The sequence below is a fragment of the Sander lucioperca genome, chromosome 4 (assembly GCF_008315115.2).
Source record: "Sander lucioperca isolate FBNREF2018 chromosome 4, SLUC_FBN_1.2, whole genome shotgun sequence".
Taxonomy (NCBI): domain Eukaryota; kingdom Metazoa; phylum Chordata; class Actinopteri; order Perciformes; family Percidae; genus Sander; species Sander lucioperca.
The window spans coordinates 31,643,112-31,665,102 of record NC_050176.1 but is presented as its reverse complement, the minus strand read 5'-3'; the positions used below and the strand labels follow the sequence as shown (position 1 = coordinate 31,665,102).

The window sequence follows — 21,991 nt, the reverse complement described above, 5'->3', positions numbered from 1 at the left end:
CTTGTGCGGACACTTGTCTTTATTTTCATTAATTTTTACACAGGGGGACATTCAAGCCAAATATGAGAGCATAGACAAGGATACTCCCATACCAACTGACAGACAGGTAACTTATTTAAAAAGAGGTAAAATGTCAAGTCATGTTACACAATTTAGCTTCATTATTTTGTTGGGTGTGTATTTGTGTATGCTTACAGATTGAGGTGGACATCCCACGCTGCCACCAGTACGACGAGCTGCTGTCATCTCCTCAGGGCCACATCAAGTTCAGGCGTGTGTTGAAAGCCTGGGTGGTCTCCCACCCTGACCTGGTCTACTGGCAGGGTCAGACACTCTTCCGTCAATTTCTTTTTCTGTCTCACTGGATTTTTTTTAATCTCTTATTTTCCTTTTTTGTTTTTCTCTGTTTTTTCTCTCTCTCTCTCTCTCTCTCTCTCTCTCTCTCTCTCTCTCTCTCTCTCTCTCTCTCTCTCTCTCTCGCTCTCTCTGTTTGCATCTCTAATGTACTGTATATGACTGGACACTAGGTGATGCTCACATCCCATCTTGTAAACTCCCTTCCTTATCCTCAGTTGAAACTGTGTGACCCTATACAGCAAGTTTGTATTATAAACTGTTTCGATTTTCTTTGCATCATTTCAGGTTTGGATTCACTTTGTGCCCCATTCCTCTACTTGAATTTCAATAATGAAGGTAATAATTTAAATTCTAATAGCTTACTTCCTTTTTTCGTTTCATGCCGTCCTTTCATACTTATCTTATACTCTTTACAGCACTGGCATATGCCTGCATGTCTGCCTTCATCCCCAAGTACTTGTACAACTTTTTCCTGAAGGACAACTCTCATGTCATTCAAGGTGAGATATACTAGAATAAGCACTTGTTGTGTTTGGAAAAGTTATACTGATCTGCTGTGTTTTGCGCAATAATACATTATTTTAATCTTTTTTTTGCTTCTCCTGATTATAATATAAATTACACACTCTGCCTCATCTTACTTGTTTCCACTTCAGCCATCCAGTGTTTTTGCGCTAATGTAGTCACCTGCCACTGCAAGTTCAGTAATAAGTATTAAACATGGTCAGATCATTCAGCTAAGTTCAAAAACAAATTATCATCGGCTGGCACAGAGCATCAAGCCATCAGCTCAATGTTGATTAAATTGTGGCTCCATGTTGTTCCTAAGCTGCGAAAACTAATTTCAGTTTGTCTTACTGGAGTTTGCAGCTGAGCCACATCATTTAGAGATAGGAAAACAAATGAAAACAAATGAAACTGTAAACGCCTGCAGAGAAATGTCACAAGCATTTCTTGGGATCTATTTTAAGATCTGAAACGCAAGTATTAAACGCAAGTAGCTTTGTGGGTGGATCTCGGGCGCTGTTGCTATTATACCGGCGGGATAAATGACTCTTGCGCCCGACGCAAATCTAAAATGGGTTGGTCTGAAGTAGCTACATTACTCATAGGTGTGGTTTGGGCGTAACGTGCAATAAACCAATCAGAGCGTTATCTCACATTACCTTTAAAAGCAGGCAAGCGGATTGCTATTATGATGGCGGATTTGCTAGGCGCACACTCTTAATACATCCATGGGCGCATGCCAGGAGCGGTTCGCAGCCGAGGAGACCGACGTTTGCTATTGATTTTTCTTTTTGACAAAATGTAAAAAAACATACTTTCCGATGTTTTGGGCTCACTCTCACTGAATCACGAGGTTATGAATGCATGGTGATATTTTTGCAATGTAGTCTAACATTAGGCCGAGATTACCTCACTATAGACGTTGCAGCTCTTCTGTCTCTCCTCTCCTGTGCTGCTGCTGGGGCATTTGGGTTTAGTGGCATCGGTACATGCAGTTCAACATCACATTTCCTTAAGCCCTCTAATATTTCCTCATTTATGTCATCAACACATCCATGATTCATGGAAATGTTGTGTAAAACAAGGTCATATTTTTCCTTGTATTTATGTATGGTTTGCAAAAATGGGAACTGCTGGGTCCGTGAGATGAGAGAAGCACAGTGTATGGGCGGTGTGCACACTCTACATTACGGCCAAGCATGCACCCTTAAAATAGCATCTGAATAACGCACCACTGACTTTAGACTAGGTTTTTCCTGGTCTGTGGCGGAATTGTTTTCTGAAACTGCAAAATAGCACTAGGGAACGTTTGCGCCGGAACACGCCTCCTCTTTTTGCTGAACCGCCCCCGGGAGCGCAAGTTCATTCCCTAATTTACCGACATGAGTCTGTGGAGGGAAAAGTCCGCTGTGTGTCGGGTACAAAATAGGAATGATAATGCGTCAGTGTACAAAGTCAATTGCGCTGGGTGCAAGATAGGGCCCCTTATGTGACTGATAAACAGCTACACCATACACCACTTGAACTCTGTGGGGAATGTGAATATTATCCTTCCTTTCCCCTGCGAGATGCCTTGGAGAGCTAGCTAATGTTTATCTGTCTGGTCGGAGCTCCTTTTGTTGATAAAATAATAAAAAATATTTTTTTTTTTTTAAATAATCATTTTGATAAAAAAGTATCTGAATTATGTGATCTCATCGCTTGATGACTGATTGATTAAATCCAGTCATTTATTAGGTAAGTTTGTGTATGTTTACATCTTGTGTAATCCCTCTTGCGTTGTTACTGTTGACTGTAAAGTCTTTGGTCGAGAAGACTTCTTTCAGGTTTTGAGCACTCAAGCTACACAATAGATTATGTATAGACCTCTTGCCCCTTTGCCTGTGTTTCAGAGTACTTGACTGTCTTCTCCCAAATGATTGCCTTCCATGACCCAGAGCTAAGCAACCATCTAAATGAGATTGGCTTCATCCCAGACGTAAGTTACCAAGAGTGCAAGTGCCCCAACACACTAACGACAATAGGCGGCAGTGGAGGGAAGTGGAAGTTTACCTTTTAATGGAAAGTCAAAGATAGTAAGACATTATTCCAGTTCTTGTCTGCACCAGGGCCAAAGGAAATGGCCAACCATAGATCACTGTGTATATCTTTTCTTTGTCATTGACACTTTTTGTTCCACATCCTCCCTTCCAGAATTTGTGGCGAGGGTCAGGTTCTCCCAGTAGTCCACTAGTGATGATTTATACAGCGACTAATGTCTCCCAGGCACACTTAATGATTGTCCTCTGCCAGGCTTACCTTATTCCTCTTACTCTGTGCCACCTCTCCCTGCCCTTCACTTTCCTCTTTACAGCTCTGCTCTGACAGTGACAAGGTTAAAGTCTCTACTGTCTCTCTAGGGTTTCAGTTAGTGTGCTGAGATGGATGTGTGTCACCTGTGGACCGGCCCCTGGGACATTACCCGGTGAAAAGTGGGGTCTTTATCATAGATGAGTCAGGGATTAAAGCCTCCTCATCTTGTCATCTTGTAGCTTCTTTTCTAAAGTGATGCAAGTGAAACACAAAACTGTGCTTGTTGATTGTCTGTCATAATGTAAAGAGTGTCGGGAAAAAGATAATTAGGAAAGATACGTTGGCTTGTTTCACAAATGTTACCTGTAGTTGTTGGTGCTATTTTTTTTTTTTTCTTCCCTTGAACAGATGTCCCATCGTGATTCTTTCACTATCTTGCTTGTCAGTTTTTCAGACTTGGCTCTTCAAAGAAAAGCATGCTGTTATGTTGCTGACTTATGCACAGTACTACCAGCATTGACTTGCCTTTCAAAGGAGACTTTGTATGCATGTTTTCGTTGTTAGGCCCGGGTGATATTGGAACAAGCTTTGTTGATACAGCTTTCATGCTTGATGTCAATCCCAGTAATTAGACTTTACAGACCATAAATCCCCTTTTCCTCTGCGAACTTTAGAGAACACTCTCGAACTGTTGTTTTACTGAGGCAATAAATCTATTGGCCCTAAAATACCAAATGTCACTGCAGTATGAATATGGATTTGATTTCCCATATATGCATACCAAAACATGGCTAGCTCAATACAATTTGTCTTGTGCAAGCAAGTAGAAACCACAAGTAATCTTTGGAAATGTTGTGGTGTTCAAGGACTCCGCTCCAGTAATGCCTGAAGCCATCAGGCAGAGAGTCAGATTGCATGTGGCCAGCGGTTTAATTCAGGCCATTCTCAATTTGGCCAAATCTGCTCTCCTAGGTCTGCCATTTACACCTACACTAATCCAATCTGGCTGGACTCGCAGTCCTGCTACCGAGCTATTGAAATTGAGGCTGAGACTGCAGTGGCTCTCTCCTGGTCATCACTCCTGGGGCACAGAAAGGTCTACTGAACAGACACCAGCTCCCACACAATTAGCTAGCTATCAATTAACTGACTGAGATAAGCTCCAGTTCCAATTGCTGCAGACTCTGCTCCAGACCCTTCGCTACTGAATATTACAGAGCCTCAGTGGTGGTGGCCAGCGATTGGCAGGTGTTATAACAGGTGGTTAATGAGTGTGTGTGTGCGGTCTTTAATTTCAATGTTATGCATTTCCTCCGGGGAAAATGTGGAATGGAGAAGAGGAGGGGAAAGAAGGGTGGATGACAAGATCTGTATAATAAAATTCATTGTCAGCATTCTCCCCATTGACTAATAACCAAACTCAGCAGTTTGCTCTTTATTGCCGTTTCTGTTCCTCAGAAGCCGTAGAGATGTTCAGCCATGTGTGCTGCTACATTTCTTAAAAAATCTCTCTAGTTAGAAAGCAATTCATTTATTTCATTTGAGCTCTCAGCAATTTGTTTTGACATACTGAATATTGCATACAAATGAATGCTGCATTATCTCAGAAATGTGCCTATATCTTTTGTCTTTTTTTTCTTACCACACAGCTTTATGCTATTCCATGGTTCCTGACTATGTTTACACGTAAGTAGCTTTTCTTTGTACTCACAAAGTGGATATGATGTGGCACTGAGCATAATCTAAAACTGTCAAAGGTCTATTTTGACTCTGCTTCAATTAAAGTATCAATAAAAAAGACTGTAAAGGTCAGTGGGTCCAGTATGGACCGGTTATTTAGGTTTTTGTGTTTTTTTTCTCTTGGTGACCTTTATTCCAGTTGCAAATTAATTCCGTTGCTAAAGGGAAAGGACTCGACCGCTCAGTCCTACACTACCTCAGATTTTCACCAGCACATCTTTTATTTAATTTGCATTTATCTGGGCACATTTTAAAATCCCAACATAAAGCTGATTAGACAGTTGCTTGCGGCAATGTTTCTCCTCCTTGTGGAAAAAGATCAGAAAGCCAAGAACATCACACATATTTTGACAAAACTTACTTATTTAACTCAAGGTCCACTTACTAGCTTTTACTGAGCTTTCAACCACATTTGACAGTTGACATCATCTCCATTTTCTGCAACTTAATACTTCTACTCAACTACATTTCCATCTACAGCTTGAGTACTAGTTACATTTCAGAGATGTTTATTGTTATAGATTAAACTTCCCAAAAGTACTAATATAAAGCAGTTAGTATTAGCGCCTCCTCAACCAACTTAACTTTTTTTTTTTTTTTTTTTTTTACATGTTAATGCATCAGTAATAATGAAATAAAAAAACACTGACGGGCCATTCTTAAGAACATTTTGTTGACAATACTTCTATACTGTACAATTGTAAATGCAGGACTGTTTTAAACTAACATGCTAATAAAATGGTCTCTTTTGAGACTGCTTTTTAATAAAATTAAGTAAAGTAATTTTCTTGTAATGTAATGCACCTGTGATTTTTAATATGCTGACGGAAATGGATGGTGGACATAATACCGTAGTTTTTACAAGGCAAAGCCTTTGTATGCAGATACAGGTCTGTACCAAGTGTCACGTCTCTGTGACTAAACAGAGTGGCAGAACTGCGCTGTAGACTTCACAGGCTTCTTAAAGTGCTCCCTGTGGGCCAGTCTGCACCAATTTCTGCGTCTTAAGTAGTGACTCACAAGACTATTGATGCACCAAGTAAGGAAAATAACACCAAATTGTGCCGAAGATATTTTATGAAATACAGTATATAAGCCATTGTGTGTGTTGGAATAGTTGTTATCACACAGCTATTTCAAGAATATTGATTACATTGTCATGGTTTTACAGTCAGCTGAAAAAAACACAATGTATTCTAACCTACAGTTTGTGAAAGGAGTTTCGAGGCAACATTAAGAAGGAAAAATACAGTATGTCTAGGTCCATGGGTAGGACGTGGCAGACAAAATCAATTCCAGACACTCTATTCCAGGATGGTAAAAATAAAAAGCCTTTAATAGATATGGATTTAATACATTAGAAAAATGCATCAACACTCTGCAAACTTTCCTCCCTTAGGAGAACCTTGAGGAGGTGCGTGATGTGTTTTTACAAATTGTAACGCCCATATTTATTAAAGACTTCTTTATTTTTACGATCTTGAGTGCCTTAAATTGGATTTTCTGTACCACATCCTACTCATTCATCTTTTCGCTCTTTAACATAACTCCAAGAACAGCTGTGGATGTAGGGGTCAAGATAAACACTCATGCTGCTAGATTTGTCTTTGAAAGCTTTGAAAAAAAAAAAAATCTAAAATAGCTGAAAAAAGGTCATGAGGACCTTTTGGCAGAACGATCTACTATGAGCTTCTTACTACAAAAGAAGCAAAAAGCACCTCTCTAATAAAATCCATTAGAATAGCCCTGCAGTATGCTACCGCTGTGAAGCTTGTAATGTTCGACTTCTGTTGAGACCTACCAAGCTTTTATTTAGAGAGTGTTGAAAAGTGTTAATACAATTAGGGACATTTAAGAGTATAGTTTTTGATGTTAACTTGGACTACATTGTATTGTATTGTGTTTGCAATGTTTTCTCATTTTCCAGTATGTACAGGGAATAAAAATAAAATAGTTTCAACAAGTTAGCTTTTGTTTACAGTAGCTGTCACTCATTAGGTCCTGGTGGCCAAAAGATTTTAGCACCCACAGTTCTGTGATCATTTTTAGATCTTGATGATGTCTACATGTTTGAGATGTTGCATTTGCTGAAGATTGGAAGATGAGAAAATATTACAAAATGCAGCAATAATTGCAGGTTTCCTTGCTTAATAGTGGAAATCAGTTGATTTCAAATTAGCATCATGTATGAGTCCTTTTACCTTCTGTGCTGCATCAGAGGTACATAAAGTTAGTTTTTTTTTTGGCTGGTTCTCAGCTTGCAGTTTGTCAGTTGATGGCAGCACTACACTTTTATCTTCCACAGGGCACAGTTGGATCTCTGAAATATGAGCATATTACCCGGGGTCCTAGATTATTGTCACAAATTAAATAATATTCACTTAACCTCTGTGTCTTCTAAGTACAGACCCATTATACAGTACATCTGTTTGTAGAACGTTTTGACTTCTCAATATCATTTTCATTGTAGCCAAATTAATCTTGATCAGCACTTTGCGTTGAGGTATTTCATTCTTCAAAAAAAACACACACACACACACACACACACACACACACACACACACACACACACACACACACAGACCACTCCTGGGGCGGAGAGTGGGAGGTGTGACCCTTTTACTCCTTATCCTCCCCCTGAGGCAGTGTGTGAGTCCAGTATTCAGGAGCTGTGCCCCTCTGACTGCTAATGTCCCCAATCCAATATGAGACAAGGTTGGAGGGTCATCTTCAATTCACACGGAGACACACACACACTCAGACACACTGCCTGTCACTCACATGCACTGGTCTGCTCAGCTGACTGCTAATGTGGCGCGGACCCTCCGAGGCATTTTCTCACCCCTCCTGCTCTCTCAGCCTCACCACAGTCACATTACACACCCACACACACGTCTACTGCCCAGCATCCACCTTAAAAAAAAACGCGGGATGATAGAAGCAGGTGGACAGTACTGGTTCTCATGCATAAATCTAAACAGGGAGGAAATATTCAAATACTGAAAGTAATATGACTTATTACAAGAACTGCAGTGGGACACATTATCAGGATGTGGTTTTAGTTGGCTTGAAATAACCTGTGCTGGCTCCTTACTCTAAAGCTACTCAGCCCCCTGAATGTTCTTCCTGTCATTTTTCCACAACAACACCCACCTAAAAACATTTTCCCAGCTGCCTCCCCAACATCAAATATCCCTCCAGGCAACCTTGCCAATGCATAATATTGCTAAGCGAGCGTCCCATTTTAAAGCCATATAGCCGTGTTAAGCAAATGCGCTATGCACATGCAAATCACAATCATTATGTACAAGCTGATTCCCCATTTCTCACTGTGTGCATGTTGCATGCTATTGTCCCGCTTGCAGGATCCTATTGTACGAAGGAAATGTCTTTTCAGGCATTCTCATATTTAGTCAAATTGTAAAATCTCCCCTTTGTTGTGTTTATGTCTGCACCCGCCATACAGATGTGTTTCCGCTGCACAAGATCTTCCACCTGTGGGACACGCTGCTGCTGGGTAACTCCTCTTTCCCCTTCTGTATCGGCGTGGCCATACTGCAGCAGCTCAGGGACCGTCTCTTGGCAAATGGCTTCAATGAGTGCATCCTACTCTTCTCTGACCTGCCAGGTGAGAATATTAGCTGGTATTTTTATCTTTGTTAATACTATGTCCTACCTTAGTCCCTCTTTTCAGGTGTGTTCCATACTCGTGCTAGGCCAAATGTTACTCAATAATAAACAACAACTTTAATTATTTATTTACTGCATGTGTTAAGCCGTTGTACCTCTGCAGTTACAAACAAGTAAGAATCACACAAATCCTTTTGTCTGCCTTTCCTAAACCTGACTCAAAGGTTTGTCCATCTGTGTGTGGAACTGGCATTTGCAAGAGGCTATTTTTTTAATACTAATGTGTGCTGATGTGTCTTCAGTTAATGATATCCTCAAAGCAGACAGCTCTGCTCTCCTACAGACACACTCTCTCTGCGATGTGCTCTAGGCGTGCCACGCGCTGCTCCACATCTGTCGAACAGTCAACCGCTGCACCCTGGGAATTGTCTGCTACAGAAATCACAACCTCTATAGTACTCCAACATTCCCATCACTTATAATTTTCATTCATATCTTTAAGTCCATCTTAAGTCCATGTACACTGTTTAGCCACTGAAGTAAATTCACGGTATTGGCTTTTTCTGTGCTATAAGACATGAACCAGGGAGGCTAAGTGGCACTTTTTCAGCCCTGGACAACAAATGCAGGATTACTCATGCAAGAAAAAACAATAGACACAAATAAATAAATCCAAGGGCTGGCATGGGTATTTGAGGCGAGCAGGTTGCATGAAGCAACTGTCTGCTTTGCTTATACAAAGATACAGGGATTTGTATTAAAAATTCCACTAACACCAGTGTTGGGCAAGTTACTTTAAAAAAGTAATTAGTTACAGTTACTAGTTACTTCTTCCAAAAAGTAACTAAATTAGTTACTCAGTTACAAATTATGAAAGTAACTAGTTACTTCAGAAAGTAACTATTGCGTTACTTTCAAGTCAATTTTTAAATGCTCAAATGTGACCCCACCTCCACCCCTCTTTAACAGAACTTAAAATACATGTGCATGTTCAATTATTTATTATAAATCTGAATATTATAATGAAATGGACACTTAATACAATACATTATTAACAGAAACAATGTACACAAATCTAAACTATTTTAATGTTGCTGTGGGACAAAGTGAGACTAGCCTCCAATCAAATGCCATGTATGTAGATATTATGTTTATATAGTGGATCGATACAAATAACACAACACCTCAACACTGGGCCACAACTGGGCAAAATTAAATTATGCTTGTTAAGCACTATACCAAAAATAAATAACAAATATATACACTCTTTGTAGTGCAAATAACGTAAGTGGCCTGATGTTTATACTTGTGTGTGTGTGTGTGTGTGTGTGTGTGTGTGTGTGTGTGGAGTAGGTGATAGAGCGAGGGAGAAGTGAGAGAGTGACGGCGATTAGCTTTGGAGCGAGTACCGACTCTAGAGTCATATAGTGAGAGAAACGAGAGTCTCACTGTGTTTTCTGACCACGGTGGAAAATCTGTAGCAGGAAAAGTTAACCCTGTCCTTGATTTCATAACGCCATACCTGTCTCTCTCTCGTTGACTGACTCGCTTGTGTTGTTCTTGTGTGTCCGACTATGCAAGCTTTCGAACACCCGCCCAACTCTACCTCTGATTGGCTTACCATGACATTTTACTCAACCTCAGCCAATCGTCAGCATGTATGCGCTTGTGTCGTGCACTGCCCACTAACCAAGGAAGAACAGTAAAAAAAAGTCTTTGCCTCTCGGCTCAGACTCAGAGATCTAGTTTTGGCAGTAACGGTAACGCCGTTATTAAGATGGGAAGAGTAATCAGTTAGATTACTCGTTACTTAAAAAAAGTAACGCCGTTAGTAATGCCGTTATTTATAACGCCGTTATTCCCATCCTTGACTAACACAGGGAGATGGTGTGGTGGTGGTAAATAGCACTGTCAGTGGAAAAAAAAGTAGGAATGGGTGTAATCCAGCATAAGAAACCTCACCTGTGATACACCTGCAACTGTTTTATTATTTTTTATTTACAATCATTTCAAATAATGACGCACATTGCAGATTACAGGTTTCTGACCTCTCATTATACCACCTAGTGCAAAAGTTAGGTGTGTGGGGTGGCAGATAATGAAATATAGTCTTTTACCTCAGCAATATGGTTATTAATCCCAGCAGGTTTTAATGCATTGCAGGCAAGAGGAGTAATTCTGCCTCCTTTCTCAAATAAGACACAGAAGGAGGGCTGACAAATCACAGAGGAATTCAGTGGGTTGATGGAAATGCATATTTATTAGCTTTGCTCTGTTGGTTACATGTAATTGTTAAGTACTTTTAACAGACTGTCCAAGTGGTTTTAAACATGGTAAAGGCAGACACTGACCCATTGCCCCAGGGATTTTGATGTTTTTGTCAACTGCATATGACACACAGAGTAAAGACTCCTAACCGTGTCTTTTAAACAGTGCCCTCTTTACTGCTCCTTTTCAGCTGCACAAGGAGATTACTTCAGCAAAGTATCGGTGACATAAAATCCAAGAGCGGCATTCATAATGTATGTTTTCAGAATGTAACTCTCGCCTGGGGGATAGCTCAAACAATTTTCTTTCAAACTCTATTTCAAATTGCTGCTCAGTCCTCTATTTTCTAGCTGAAATGCAGAATGACATTGGTGTTTTAAAACCAGCAGAGACGGGGACGATTTGTAAACTCAGTAAACTTAGGCCAGCAGCCTTCCCTTCTGCCTAAATTCAGCATTGCCATACTTCACTGTGTTTTACTGTCCCACAGATTCATGTGATTGAGGCGGAAGGGAAAGGGAGAGCCAGCTCTCCTTATAAAGGTAAAATATGTTGGCCTAGAGCTGTAGAAAGATTGCCTCAGAGTGGCTACCACTGCCAGCTTGTTTCTGTAAATCACTTCCAGCCTTATTATCACAGTTTGTGTATACCTGGCTACTTACAGTGTAGTATCTGGCACTCTCTCTAAACTATATTAGGAATGAATTTTGGGCTGTACACTGACCTCAAACAGGACTTGTTTTCTTAAGTTTCCAGTAAGGTGGAGCACACTCGAAAGAGTATTATATAACTTGCAACAGACACAGACTGCTAAATCCACTCCAGTACCAGTAACGGTTTAGCACAATATTCATCACTGCTACTAAATGACAGTAGAGGTCTTACTACTGGGGCCTGATTGGCTGTAATGTGCAGGGTTTGTTTTTTAGCCATGCTAGCAGAATGGCTCAAGCGATGGCAATGTCAGTGTCTGTGCTGTCCAGACTGTAATTTCTCAACCAAAAAATGGATGGGTTGCCATGATTTTGTACATGGTTCCCAAAGGATGAAGCCTACTGATTTTAGTGATCCCCTGACATTTCTGCAAGCACCATCATCAGCTCAAAATTTAGTTTCTTTTATGACCAACTTCCTACAAAAACAAGGGACATTCTCTGCCGCCTTAGCTATCCTTTATGTTAAGGGTTAAATACAAATGTTAGCATTGCAAATGCTTAACTAAGATGGTGACCATGTTACCCATTATATCTGCATGTTAGTAGTGCCCTTGTGAGCATGTTAGCATGTTGATGTTAGCATTTAGCTCAAAGTACTACCACACCAAAGTTCAGCTTCACAGAGCTGCTAGCTTGTCTGTAGTCTCTGTTAGGCCGGCCACACACTGGCTGCATGGCGTGAGCGTGGCGTTTCTGTTGCGTGGCGGCTGCGTGGATTTTTCTGTCTTTTCACACCAGAAACGTGTCTGACACGGTGCTGCTGCTGCTAGCCTTGTCTGTACACATGTATGTTTTCCATTGATTTACTGCACTCAAGCAGTAGTATACTACGGTGGCCGACAGGGGCAGACGCCCTGCAACTTAAGAAAACACACGCAAATAGACAAAACACAAGAAAATTAAGAAAACAACTTCATTCATTTGACAACATATGTGCAGCATTCAGCAAACGCGCTGCAAATACCACAACACAACCAAATACATAAACACTCCTAAAAAACGATGCAAAAAGAAAAGCACGCAAACCCCGAAAAAAGAAGCGATGCAAAAAGAAAAACAACTTAATTAATTTGACAACACATGCGCGGCAACGCGCTGCAAATACACACAACACAACCAAATACATAAACGCGCTGCAAATACACACAACACAACCAAATAGATAAACGCGCTGCAAATATGAAACGATGCAAAAAGAAAAGCACACAAACCCAGAAAAGAAATGCAACAAAAAACCGCTGCATCCAGATTACACAACGGAAGTTCTCCAGACCTCTAGAGGGAGCAGCTAGTGGAACAGCTGGATTTTAGAGCCCTCGGGGGAGAGAGAGAGAGAGAGAGAGAGAGAGAGAGAGAGAGAGAGAGAGAGAGAGAGAGAGAGAGAGAGAGAGAGAGAGAGAGAGAGACTGTATATATTAAGTCTATGTTTGAGATATGTTTTCTCTGGTTTGGTGGGTGTGTCTCGGCCAACCAACATTACCGTGGGATTTATCAAACTGAATAAATCCCGCTCGCACATAAACACAAAACTGCTTTGCTAACTCCAACGTGTTGTAAGTAAGACATCTGCTGAAAAAGTTATTGTATTCATTAGCATGATTGCCGTACTGTTTAGTTCAAAAACATCCAACACACCAAACTACAAACACATAGCGGACCAGACGTGAGCTTTTATTTTGAAAACATAAATATATACTGATTTGATTACAGCAAAGACAACGTCGGCAGTATTGACGGCAAAATAGGCTACAGAATATTTTGTTCTGTATTGACGATAAAATCGATTATTATTATTTTTTTAAATTACATTTATATCTGCATTTATGTCAAAACCTAGAGACTTTAAAACATCATGTCATTTATTAATATGTATTCGTGTCAAAATGAGATATAAAGATCTTTTCCTATTCTATTTTGACTGGAAATGCTTCCTACACGCTTGCGTGTCGCGTGAAAAATAGGCGTCGGTTCTATTCTAGGATGCACGCGTTTTCAGCGTGGCTCGAGCCGCGCCTGAGACGTGTGTGTCACGCAGGCAGTGTGCAAGCTCTAACCTGTTAACATGGGAGCCGAAATAAAAACGGACACGCCACGCAGCTGACGCACTCACGCACCCAGTGTGAAGCCGGCCTTAGTCTTGTTCATGTCAGTCATGTAAATATTTTGAGTGGGTATATCATTTATAGACTTGCAGTGCATGTGATACAATGCATCAGACATGAAAGTAAACATACAGTAGGTTTGGCTGTGTTACATAAGTACGTTATATCATGCCTCATTTCCAGTGCATGGTTCGGCTCGAGTTGACTGAACTCACTGTTGTGTCAGCTACTTTTCTCTATTACGTCTCTATACGTAGCGTATGGCGTAGTTTTGTGGGCTGCCATTTTTTTAAATCTGGGTCAAGAGAATAAACAAATTGCAGGCGCTATTTAAAAGTGACGAATCTTGTGACAGTCCTCTCTAAACAATGAGTGGTCTGCAGTGTTTTAACTCCATCTTGTAGTATCGACTCAGCTCGCTTGAAACCTCGACTGATGTGGTACCAAAAAAAGGACCAGGTACCAGGTGCTAATCACAACTTTTGTTAATGAAAAACCAAAAAAGAATGAGTCGAGTAGAGCTGTGCCGTACCATGCAGTGGAAATGCGGCATTACTTCTGATAAACCATGTCAGCCTGCCTTTATTGGAAGCAAGGTTTTGGAGGTCAGTCTGTACAGTATGTGCTCTGCCTCACCGTATTCATGTAGTTATGAGTACACACCCACACACCCACTGTGAGTTATGGTAGATATCTTGTAATTTGTGGCCCGCACCTGCTCCTTCCTGCTATCAAGCGTGCAGAATTGATGTCCTCATACAACTGAGGCTTACATTCATTTGTTTCAGAGCAGACTCCACATGCTCTACATGCTTGTAACTACAGAAACTGCAAGTGTGAAGCCACAAAAACATACCCTGATGCTGGCTGGACATTACAAAAGAAGAAAAATGCACTCCATTTAGCTTATGTATTTATGTATTTAGCTTACAAGGAAAAATAAATCAAATAGAATTATTAGAATAAATAGAATCATTTATTTTCGAACCATACTTAAAAAATATAGGATATAGCTGTTTTTAATGTACATCTTGTCTTTAAACCCTCAAGGAATAAATTAAAGATTTCATTTAGCAAACAAATATTAACACCATACATTGTAATCTAGTAGCCTTTTTAAACTGAATCGTCATGCAAATGACAACCTAAACCTGCTTCTGTAGGAGTACATTATCAACCACTTTGTACCATTCATGTCTGGTACACTGTACACATCATCTTTGACATTTCTGTTAATTTCAGCCTGTACATGATGGAAGCCTATATTTAGTAGGGGTGGAACGGTACATGTATTCGTATTGAAACGGTACTGGTGTCTCGGTTCGGTACATGAATTTACACGGAGAATACACGGTATAAAAATAAATAAAACTCGCGTGCAAATTAATTAATGTAATGTGGAACTACTGTTACATACGCGTGTCTTAGGGACACCTAATCTGTAGCCCCACCTTAGCTCCCAAGCTCCACCTACATATCGAGTCGGTCCCTTCTTATATAGCCTAGCCTAGCCTACTGTCTATGGTCGGTCCAGTGAGTCCACATGAAGAAAACTAGTCCCTTCCATATACAACCAAACACGGACGTACTGTAGCTGTATCCCTTCTTGCCTCGACCACAAATGGCTTCCAGGCCCATTTGCTCCGCTGTTAGCTCCGCTGTTAGTTCCGCTTTTAGCTCCGCTGTTAGCTCCGCCATTAGCTTTTAGCTCCGTCGTTAGCTGTTAGCTCCGCCCTTAGATTCGCTGTTTGCGGCTAGCTCAGCTGTTAGCGTGTGAAGCTAACGCCACAATTCGCCAACTGCTCTGTGTAACCGAAGCTGCTCTTTTAACACCCCTGCTCTGTGCATTCACATATGAGAGCAGCGCTCTACTAGCTGATTCTTATTTTTTTTTACAAGTTCCAGATGGAGTCTGGAGATGATGTGGGGTAGCCTACTTATTGTTTACTGTTTACATCTTACTTTATATAGGCTACACTTCAGGCTGTTGCAGCTAGCTCAGGGGAGAGACTGGATGACACTAGGTGGTAGGCTACAGCCTGAGACAAACACAATAAAAAAAAATTGCCTTCTGCATTTTTGTTTTGCTTTTCCCTCCATTGAACCGAACCGTGATGTCTGAACCGAGGTATGAACCGAACCGTGATTTCAGTGTACCGTTCCACCCCTAATATTTAGGCGTGATGACTGTCCGTGGTAAAAATGTAAAGGAACATGCATTTTACATTTTGATTTAATCTAAGGTTTACAGAAGTGGATGAACTTTACAAGACACATTAATAGGCTTGACATTCAGTTGTGAAAAAAAAGTCAGCTCTTTCCATTCCTGTTTGCAACCGTTAACTAAAAGTTAACGGTCAAGATAACATTACAGGACAGTGGCTTTTAAATGATTCAGACACACTCCTCTCTTTCCCTCCTTCTAGGCAGTAAATGGGGCCAGTGACAATAGTTCTCAGTGACAAGCCTATTACACATAACACTGTGACGTCTATTGCCAATATTCCAACAAAGAGGAGAGGTCCAAAATTAAGGGAAGTGATACAGACTATAAGGTCATGTCCCCAATAGCCAGACTTTCAAGAGAAAGTCGTGTGAAGGATGAGTATACTGATAGTACTGTGTGACTCAACTGACATAGTTTATTCATATACAGTTACTCGTCATCCTCCACACAACTTCCTTTTCACAATATGTTACTATTATTTTTCAATTAGGTCTTTTGAATGATATCACACTCAAGTATATCAGAGTCTGAAATAAAATGAAATGTAAGACCTGTACTGCAACATTTTGCCTTGGAGCAGGCAATACATCTCAGCCTGCCATTTTGTTGGCAATTAATCTCATTTTGTGATTCCCATTTGCTTAGTCTTGTAGCCTCGGGTAATCTATAACTTTCTCTTGTTTGGAGACTTCATTGATTCACAATGGACCAGAGAAGCTCTCCGGCTGACAGGAACCGTGTGTTTACTGATGATGCAGCGGCATTTGCCTTCACGGGACATTAGCATCTGTCCCAATGAGCAGTGCTGTGCACAGAACCGATGAGCTTTAGTTATAGACGTTTAGTTCTGAGAAAAACAGTGCTTGAGGCAACATTGCACACAGGGACACCTTGAAAACACGAGCAGAAGGACAAGTAGAACATTGATGTTGAAGGTTAAGTGTTGGAAGTGAGTGGCGAATTTGACACAACATTCATATTTACATTTGGGGATTTGATAAAGTCTTGTCTGGAGCATTTTAAAATGAGTTTACAAATAAAATAATAGTATTACAAGCAACCAGGGTTAAGGAGGACTTTGGTAATGTAGTAGTGTAGGTAGTGTGGCCTGAGGGAGCTGACTCTGCACTTCAGCAGCGTTTTGAAAATACTGACTGGAGAGTTTGTAAGTTTATTTGATTAGGACAATGCACATTAATCAACATTTCTGTAAATGCGCCAGTGTTAGCCAGTCGGCTAATTTTCAACTGTAGTACTAATTACCTTCTAGCTGTGAGGCAGAAGTGCTAACCACTAAGCCACCGTGCTGCCTAGTGGTCACATCTCAAGCCACCAATGACTCCCACACGGACATTGACTCATATGCCTCCTCCGTTCTTGACTGTATAAACTTTCACATCAATAGCGTCACCACCCTCAAACGGATTACCACTTTCCCTAATCAGAAGCCATGGATGAACAGTGAGGTCAGACTCCTGCTGAAGGCACGGGCATTGCATTCAGATCAGGTGATGCTCAAGCCTATAACTCATCCAGGGCTAACCTGAATAGGGGCATCAAAAAAGCCAAGTACAACCACAAGCTAAGGATTGAGGATCACTTCAAGAACAACTCTGACCCGCGACGCATGTGGCAAGGCATCCAAGCCATCACTGACTACAAAGCTAAAAAAGCTTCCAACTCCACCCCCCCTGTTACCGACACCTCCTTGCCTGATGAGCTGAACCACTTCTTTGGCCGCTTTCATAGAGACAACAAAGAGGTGGCCATCAAGGCTGTGGTCTCTGCAGATCACCAGTCCCTCACACTCCACCACCGATGTGTGTGTGGCACAGAGCAGGATTAATGTACGCAAGACTGCTGGTCCTGATGGTATCCCGGACGTGTACTCAGGGCCTGTGCTGTGCAGCTGACTGAGGTTTGGACTGATATATTCAATTTGTCACTAGCCCAGGCAGCTGTCCCCGCGTGCTTTGAAACCACCTCCATCGTACCGGTGCCAAAACACTCCACTGCAATAAGTCTAAATGACTTCCGCCCAGTTGAACTCACCCCCATCATAATTAAGTGCTTCGAGAAGCTGGTCCTGGCCCATCCCAAGACCTGCTTATCACCTTCACTGGACCCCTTCCAATTTGCCTACCGTCAAAACAGGAGCACAGAGGATGCCATCTCTACGACACTTCACTCTGCCCTGTCCCACCTTGACAATAGCAACACCTATGTGAGAATGCTGTTCATTGACTTTAGTTCAGCATTTAACACCATCATCCCCTCCAAACTGATCACCAAACTCAGTGAACTGGGCATCAATACCTCCCTCTGTAACTGCATTATGGACTTCCTAACCAACAGACCTCAGTCTGTTAGGTTAGATAATCACACCTCCTCAACCATCACCCTGAACACCGGCGTACCACAGGGATGTGTGCTGAGCCCTCTCCTTTACTCCCTCTTTACCTACGACTGCACACCTGTACATGGCTCTAACACCATTGTAAAGTTTGCAGACGACACTACGGTGATTGGCCTCATCAGCAACAACGATGAGACGGCCTACAGGGAGGAGGTCCAGCACCTATCCTCGTAGTGCACTGACAACAACCTGGCTCTCAACACCAAGAAAACCAAAGAGCTCATTGTGGACTTCAGGAAGTCTGAAGCTGGCACACACATCCCCATCTTCATCAACAGGACTGAGGTCGAGCGTGTCACCAGCTTCAAGTTTCTGGGTGTTCACATCTCTGAGGACCTCTCCTGGACCCTCAACACCTCTACCCTGAACAAGAAGGCTCACCAGTGTCTCTTCTTTCTGAGGAGACTCAAGAAGGTCCACCTGTCTCCTCAGATCCTGGTGAACTTCTACCGCTGCACCATCGAGAGCATCCTCACCAACTGTGTCACAGTCTGGTATGGCAACTGCTCTGCCCATGACCGGAAAGCACTGCAGAGGGTGGTGAAAACTGCCCAACGCATCATCGCTTCCTCACTCCCCTCCATCGAGACTATCCAGGACATGCGATGCTTGCGTAAGGCGCGCAGCATCATCAAAGATGTCTCAGGTCTCTCCGCACCCACACCAGCAGGTTCAGAAGAAGCTTCTTTCCTGCAGCTGTCACCCTACTGAACTCTAACTCTGTATCCTGGTAATAGTTAACCTACTAAGCCCATCATTTGCTTTGTGGACATGCCTTGGAGACTATAACAACTTAGACATTGCTTTGACACAACCGTTGTACTCCTTGTTTCTGGTGCTTCTGTGTGTCATGTGCGGCTGGGTCATTTGGCCACAACATCAAGGATCAGGATATATGCATAACCCATTTTTTTTTTTTGATCTTGTAATTTAAGTTCAACAAAAGCAACCACAGTTGTGGCTTCCCAAAACATTTTCGTAATTTTCCGTTAAGTCTCAGTTTAGTTTACATGATCTTGTATCCTGGATAAATATGTTGGATAAATGAGAGCCCTGGACATTGATTGATCACTGAAAAGGGAGCAGTGCTAGTAAAGACACAATTATGGAAACTTTACTGTTGTCTTCCAAGAATGATGCATGCACAACTTAAATCCATAGAAACACAATGCACATCATCCATCTAAGTTTCATCAAACCAAATGAAACATGCTCTCATGTCTTAGTGCCATTTTGAAAATGGAATAGAGCTGCTGCATGCATCATTCCCTCAAGTGTTGTCCAAATATAATTTGTGGTTTGCAGTATAACTGTATGAAAGATGGATGGACAATAATCGCTTTCCACACTGCCCCCTATCTTTAATATCAATCAATCAATTATCAATATTATCAATGTCAGTATGGTGTACAATTAAAGAGCTATTCAAAAAGGGAGAAGGGAATTGTCACAGCCGATGGTTGGCTTTATAATCTATGGGTTGATGATCAAGAATAAATTTTATGGTTTGTCTGTTATAATATCAAGGGTTGGAACATTATAATGCAACAGATTGTATTTTAATTCACTCAATTCTCTCATCTTCATTATTGTCAGGTCTATCTTCCTTTGCACCACAATCCAATTACACAATTCCCCCGAGTTGCTCCTGACTAATAATGCCATTCTACTATTTGTGGCAACAAGTCACAGCCCACAATCAACACCTCTACATAATCACTGAAATGTAATTTTGTCTGACTAAAAAGAAAAATTGCTCTTTAACAGAATTGGCTGCCTTGGAATGCCCAGCTGAGCCCAGGGCTTGTTAAAACTGTTATCAATCTCCTGTTCCTCATTCCTACTACCTCTTTTAGCTGGAGGAGTGATTGCATGCAGCATTCGTTGCCCTAGGGAGGGAAAATGTGTTTCCCTGAATTGCCTGTGAGCCTGTCGGTGAGGAATCTCAGACCACCAGTGTGTTTTTCACTGGAATGAACCTTGTAACTGAGTCTGTGAGGTCCTAGCCCATGAGAGCTGACAACCCCCTAACCTTGTCACTGCTGTGGGACATAAAGTGGGGGGAAAGATACATCTCTTATATAATCCACTTGAGCCTGGCCCAGGTGCTGGTCATACCAAGGAGCACTCATTAGGCCGACTTTCTTATTATCCACGGAAAAGGGGAATGAAAAAGGGTGGTTGTCAGTGCGAAAGACTGTGAAGAAAAGAATTCCTAATTTACCCAAATCCTCGGCTAATCCAGCGAGTCCCTGTTCCCTAATCCTCTCTATTCTCAACACAAGAAGCAGGAAAAGGATGGATACTGCTGGAGAGGCATTAGGGGAAGGAGAAGAAAACGTTGCTTTGCACTAAAAACTTATTTTGATACAATAGCTCAGATGAGGGACACCAGCTAAACAATGGCCTGCTGGATGACTATCTAAGATTATTAATGGCAGCAAAATGCCAAGGTCAAGCTGCTCACTTCGGCAACTCCCACACTCCATTTAGGCTACATAATCTTGTATGCTTTATGTCTGATTCAAGGGAGGGAATCACATTCGTATTCATTCATTCTATTGTCTCACAGCAGTTGAATCATTTGTGCAAGTAAAATGATGTCAGTGGTAAATGAAAATCCAGAGATTAGCAGCATAATCTCTGTTGTAAATTTTATTTTGGTTTTAAGTGAAATGACTTAAAGTGCCCATATTATGAAAAAATCACTTTTGCTGGGATTTGGGGTGTTATGTTGTGTCTCTGGTGCTTCCACATACATACAAACTTTGAAAAAAATCCATCCATGCTGTTTAGAGTGAGATACGGTTTCTGAATGTGTCCTGCCTTCAGTCTCTGGGTGAGCTGTTCAAAATCGGCACGGCTTGTGACGTCACGAGCCGAAACGAGCAGGCTAACCGCAACCATTAGCTCGTAGCGTTAGAATGCTAACGCTAGCATGCTAACGCTAGCATGCTACCTCGTTCTCAATAGCAAAGCACTGCTACAACACACACAAGTTCACCATAATCTACAAAAGAACTACTTACATGTGCACCCTCATTTAGAAGTCTCCCAGCTAATCCTACCTTGTAACTGACCGAAGTTGTAGAAACAGCCTCTTTTACTGTCTATGGAGCTAGCTAGCTGACATGATCTACATCTGAGCTACTGCGCATGTGCAAGTGCAATCAAAGATAGTACAGAAGAAGAAGAAAAGAGGTCTCACTCTGTAGCTAAAACAGAGACCAGCTGAAAAGAGGATCTGCAGCAGTGAGAGAGAGAGCACTGCAGTACAACAAAAAGATGGTGTTTTTTGAAAATTAAACCATGTAAACCTATTCTGGTACAACCTTAAAATACAATTATGAACCTGAAAATGAGCATAATATGGTTGCTTTAACAACTATTCAATGGGATGCCATTACATTCTGCACAGGCAATACTGTTCCCCTCAGGATGAATTGTAATTACTTTAGTGATCCTCTGAGTTTTTATCTAGTGCCACCATCAGGTCAAAATGTTTATTTATTTATATAGTTATTATATAACTCTTATCAGCTTCAGCTGTACTTTGTGTTTAGATTGCTAACACACTAAACTAAGATAGTTAATAATCAAACAATATACCTACTAAACATCAGAATGTTAGCATTGTTGTTGTTAGCATGTTAGCTCAAAGCACTATTGTGCCTAATTGCAGCCTCACAGAGGTGCTAGCATGGCATAGCATTGTCTTGTAATGTAAAAAGCTGCC

At 41.4% G+C, this 21,991-nt stretch overlaps 1 protein-coding gene across 2 annotated transcripts in view; it reads left to right on the top strand.

Moving 5' to 3' along the window:
- Positions 1-21,991, top strand: part of tbck (TBC1 domain containing kinase) — a 56,711-nt gene that overhangs the window by 8,748 nt on the left and 25,972 nt on the right. For both annotated transcript variants that reach the window (XM_031277085.2, XM_031277086.2), the window contains exons 16-22: positions 44-106; positions 198-324; positions 643-693; positions 774-857; positions 2,757-2,842; positions 4,806-4,842; positions 8,363-8,524. In XM_031277085.2, coding sequence (XP_031132945.1) covers positions 44-106; positions 198-324; positions 643-693; positions 774-857; positions 2,757-2,842; positions 4,806-4,842; positions 8,363-8,524 — 610 coding nt within the window. The remainder of the gene's footprint in view (positions 1-43; positions 107-197; positions 325-642; positions 694-773; positions 858-2,756; positions 2,843-4,805; positions 4,843-8,362; positions 8,525-21,991) is intronic.